We start from the raw sequence: 5,504 nt of genomic DNA, 5'->3' as shown, positions 1-5,504 counted from the left end.
TATATATATAGTGTGTGTATATCTATATATATATCTATATAGATCTATATAGATATATATATATAGATATACAGTTGTGCTCATAAGTTTACATACCCTGGCAGAATTTATGATTTCCTGGCCATTTTTTAGAGAATATGAATAATAACACGAAAAACTTTCTGTCACTCATGGGTAGTGTTTGGCAGAAGCCATTTATTATCAATCAACTTTGTTTACTCTTTTTCAATCATAATGACAACAGAAACTACCCAAATTACCCTGATCAAAAGTTTACATACCCTGGTGCTTTTGGCCTGATAACATGCACACAGGTTGACACAAAGGGGTGTGAATGGCTATTAAAGGGAACCACCCTTTAATAGGTGGGTCGCTGATGTTTTGGGGATGTGTGAGCTACAAAGGCACGGGAAGGTTGGTCAGAATTGATGGCACGATGAATGCAGTATGTTATCAAAAGATACTGGAGGACAATTTGCATGCATCAGCTCGGAAGCTGCGCATGGGACGTACTTGGACATTCCAACATGACGATGATCCTAAACACAAGGCCAAGTCGACCTGTCATTGGCTACAGCAGAATAAAGTGAAGGTTCTGGAGTGGCCATCTCAGTCTCCTGACCTCAATATCATTGAGCCACTCTGGGGAGATCTCAAACGTGCAGTGCATGCAAGACAGCCCAAGAACTTTTTGCCAGGAAGAATGGGCAGCTTTACCATCTGAAAAGATAAAGAGCCTCATCCACACATACCACAAAAGACTTCAAGCTGTCATTGATGTTAAAGGGGGCAACACACCGTATTAAGAACTGGGGTATGTAAACTTTTGATCAGGGTCATTTGGGTAGTTTCTGTTGTCATTATGATTGGAAAAGAGTAAACACAGTTGATTGATAATAAATGGCTTTTGCCAAACACTACCCATGAATTAATAAATTCTGCCAGGGTATGTAAACTTATGAGCACAAGTGTGTGTATGTATATATATATATATACACACACACACTTGTGCTCATAAGTTTATATATATAATTAGGCATGCTGAAAATAGATTTTAACATAAACTTTAAATATGTTTATGGTCTGTATGTGTATGTACAGGTCTTTCAAGTTTTCAAGCTATCCGTTCTTTGGTGGCCCCCGAAATTGATATTTACTTGGTAAGAATGGTGATTACACTGCTTGAAAAAGAAGGGAGTGATGACAGTGAATTAAAGGCGGAGTCCTCAACCAGCAAATCTTTACAAGGTCTTGCTTCGCAGCCTGTGGGACCATCACAGCCAAAGACTTGTTTAAATAACAGCTCCTGGATTGAAAAGAAGGTTAGTAAAATGTATTCCTAACCTTGCTATTCACCTGCTGTGATTTATCCTTAGACCAATGTAGATAGAATTTGTGAAGCATGTTCCTCAATACAGTGGAGATGAAACTGCATAGCATTGAGCAAACAATGTCAAGTGCAAAATGTATCAAAGTCCATTATAGTGTCTGTCAGACCATCCAAGCATGTCCATAAAATAATTTATTCTACTCCAAGTGTTGGGTACCTTTATATACTGTGTTGATAGATTGATGTATTCGGGATAGGAGCTTCCTTCTTTAATACAGAAAATCCATATAAATTGCTAAAATAATAAAAACAACTTATAGCTCTCAGCAGCACAGGGAATACTTTTCATATCCTGACAGTTCTCATTGGGCCAGGGGCCCTGGAGCTTCCAGGAAGAAGTTAAAAAAAATACATGTCCCATTGACAGTTTAGGTGATATAAATATTATAGCAGAATACTTTTCACACATTGTATTTCAGAAACTAGTGGAAGAGAGCAAAACTGACGTCCAGCTAGCGCTCACAAAACTGGAGCTGCCTAAAACGCCTGCAGTAGCCCCAATCAAGCTTGCCTCATGGAATCAGCCTTTGCCAGATGAAGACACTGAATACCTATTTTCAGAATCACAGTTACAGGTAAAACTTTTAGTTTGTCATACTAGAAATAACACATTTTATTCACACTATTTTCCTTTTGCATAAAGTGGGAAGATTACTACATAGGATAGACTGTTTTTGTTGACAGTATATTGGCGACAGGTTTGCTTTAAATTACATCTACCTACCTTTCATGCTGTGACACTCTTTCCACAGTCATGCTTCTCATCTGTTTTTTTTTAGACCCCCTTCAGCCCTAACATAATGTTTCTGTGTTAACTTGCGTTAAGCAAGCCCATTCAAATGAGCTATAAGAGATCAAAAATCACACCTGCATTATTATTTCCAATGAATTGCACCACAACTCACAGTAGCATGTTGCCATGCATTGTGGTGCGGTAGTTTAGTGCTACTGAAAGTTAATGGCACCACAGCACCGTATATTCATTGTGGTAATGCGCATTTCTGCAACACATATTGCCAGCCTTAATTTACAGTATTGCTACTTTCAGCAATGCACAAAGGTAAATCTAGTAAGCTGCAATAGTCCATCAGTAGCAATAGCTACCTTGGGATACTCACTATTTATCTTTAGCTGCACGGAGCAACAAACGCAAGGCCTGTTTACACTGTCTGGGGCTCCCTCCCCTTCAACTATTACTAGGTGTAAAATGAACCTGTAATGAAAAACGTTGGGGTTTATACCTCACCCATTTCGCCTGTAATGGCATCTAGGCCAGGATGATGTCACACCTTGGCTAGATTTTGGGGAATACACAGCCAAATTCTTTTGGGAAGACACACTTTCAACCCACTGGAGTGTGTTCTCATGGGATTTTAGCTTGCTCTGCATTCTCCAGGACCTGCAGGAAGGACGATGATGTCACACACAGCGATGCAGAAGACTGGGGTATGTATAATTCAAATTTTTTTTTTTTATACAAGTAATTTGTAAAGCGGGAGGGTCTCAGACAATTTGAGCTAAATTTGCATTTAACTCATTGTATTTCAGAAACCAGTGAAGGAGAGTACCACTAATGCTCAGATGGCTCCCATAAAACTGGAGCTGCCTAAAACGTCTGCATTAGCCCCAATCAAGCTTGCCTCATGTAATCAACCTGTGCCAGATGAAGAGACTGAAGAACTATCGGAATCACAGTTACAGGTAAAACTTTTAGTTTGCCATACTAAACATATTAATATATTGTTTTAACGTATCTTCCGTAGCATACATTGCAAAGATTACTATATAGGATATAATGTTTTTGTTGAGGGTATATAGGTGACAGGTTTGCTTTAAATTAGATCACCTGCCAGTCATGCCAAGAGAATCTTTTCCAATCCTGTAAGCCAGATTCATGCTCCTTCCTATCTGGTTACCACAGCCGGGTCCTGAGAGATACAGAGCAGCTGAAATCTTGCAAGAAGACATTCTTACAAAGCACTGGAGTGCATTCTTGCAAGATGTTGCTTGCTCTGCATTCCCTGGGAAGGAAGATGATGAAAAACCCAGCGATGCAAAAGATTGGGATAAGGTAAGTACTATTCTAACTTTTTTTTACAGGCACATTTTACACCTACTACCGGCAACGACCGCTTTAAGCTTTCTCCTGATATTCAGTCGCATTCTGTAGCTTCTAGCAATTTTCTAATGCAGTAAATAATTTGAAGCTTTTGATACCCATTTGCTAATATAGATGGTTGTTGTCATGGTAGAAGAAAATGTGCCTAGAGTGAGAAACATTGTAAGAAGTGTAACTTCAAGTGCCATTAAAAAAAAAAATCCATGTAATGCTACTGGACTGGTGCTTTTTCAAAAAAAATTTAATTCCCATGTTTATGTTTTTGTGATGTGATAAATAATGGGGGGGTGCCAGGAAGGGCTGCCTGTAGGTGAAACTATTTCCAATACAAAGCCTTGGATTCCACAAGTGATAAATACATGTCGCAGCATAACTTGGTATCATAAATATCACTACTGAGGTGGCTACAGATACGTTTTTGAATTATTTATTTTAATTTAATTTCAACAGTTAGAGAGAGAAAGAGAACACCAAGGAGAAGACACCATGGTTCGGTGGGAGCACACTACATGCAAAACTAAATGTTGTCAGACATTTGCAAAAAGCTGAGCCCTACACACAATCTCCAAAACAATAGCTATTTTTTCATATTGCTGTATAATAGTTCAATTGGTGTATATACTGAAAGCAAAGTATTACACAATATTGTGTGTAATATGCTGATTGGACTGTTTTTCCAGTTAGGTCAGCATGTGTATTTGAAATCAAAATCAAATAATATAAAACTGTTATATAATTCTTGTGCTTTTTATATTTCAGACTTCAAAAAGAAAACTGCCTCAATGGTTTAGCGCACCCAAAGAACATCCCAGAATGCCCAATCTTGTCAAAAAAGCCAAAACTGGAAAAAAGAAAGGCCTTTTTGGTTGAAAAAGATGCTGCCAGCATTTTTAGCAGAAATACAATATAAACATGCTACAAGGTAGCAAAATTATACCATACTGCAAACTGTGAAATATTTTCACTTAATTCTAAGTGTATATTTAAAGTGCGGGTATTGTTTGTTCACTAGATAAGCTTTAATGATATAACCTGGTTTCCTAAACTTATACTCTAAGGGGATACTGTTATGCCTTGGGCTCAAATGAAAGACATTTTGACTAAATAGATATGGCCTTCTTTAGAAGTGACATATATACAAACAGGATCTGCTAACATCGAGAACTGTAAAATTTCATTGGGGCATTTCCTGGACTTGTGTTGTCAGGCTGTGGATATGCTACAGACAGTTTCTTATTCTACATTTGTAAGATTGTTATATTTAGTTTGTCTGTTCACATTTTTGTGAATTTATGGTATGCTGGCTAAATGTACTGTGAGTTACAAGACATTATAACCCTGACTTACACTGTTTTATCTGCTTCCATTCCAGTATTTCTGTATTGTTCTCTGAGCTACTGCACTTTGCACATCTTTGTTGCACTTTCAACTGCCTGATTAAATGGCACCACTAACATTACATAGTTAAGGTGACCAAAAGTACTTTTTCCAGCAGGGATAAAGCTGCCATTTGATTGATATTTACTTCCAAGCTTGTAATAATTTTTGCTTCTGATGTTCCAAGTGATGGTTAGGTTGATGGTAGTTGATATAATATATACTGCTTTATACCATGTGTATGAACCATATCAACTCACCCCTCAACAGCAAACTGTCGAAACCCTGTTCAGGATCTGAATAAAAATGTAGAAGTAGTGTGTCTATGGATGACCTTTGTATCCGTTTACTAGCCTGTTGTACCTCCTCCATGTTTCTAAAAGAAGACCAGCCAAGATTATTAATTTGGTCTTGGGTATAATATATATCACAGTGGAAAAACTAACCACTGATGCCAGTAACCACAAGCATAAGCACAGATATCATAAGCAGAGGAGAGTAACTTGATGTGCAAAATGCAAATGTGCCTGCCAGACATGTTAGACATGTTTAACAAAGCCTCATTTTGGACACTTATACCTTATGCCATAAGGTTATTTATATATATATATATATATA

At 37.7% G+C, this 5,504-nt stretch overlaps 1 protein-coding gene across 1 annotated transcript in view; it reads left to right on the top strand.

Annotated features, from left to right (window-relative positions):
• Positions 1–4,533, top strand: part of WRN (Werner syndrome RecQ like helicase) — a 127,922-nt gene extending 123,389 nt beyond the window's left edge. The window contains exons 34-36 of the mRNA XM_018570636.1: positions 1,102–1,322; positions 1,810–1,965; positions 4,269–4,533. Of these exons, the coding sequence (XP_018426138.1) occupies positions 1,102–1,322; positions 1,810–1,965; positions 4,269–4,379 (488 nt within the window). The 3' untranslated portion in view covers positions 4,380–4,533. The remainder of the gene's footprint in view (positions 1–1,101; positions 1,323–1,809; positions 1,966–4,268) is intronic.
• Positions 4,534–5,504: the final 971 nt, after the last annotated feature.

This window comes from Nanorana parkeri, unplaced genomic scaffold, assembly GCF_000935625.1.
Source record: "Nanorana parkeri isolate BGI_ZX_2015 unplaced genomic scaffold, ASM93562v1 scaffold1564, whole genome shotgun sequence".
NCBI lineage: Eukaryota > Metazoa > Chordata > Amphibia > Anura > Dicroglossidae > Nanorana > Nanorana parkeri.
This window is presented reverse-complemented; position numbering and strand designations above follow the sequence as displayed.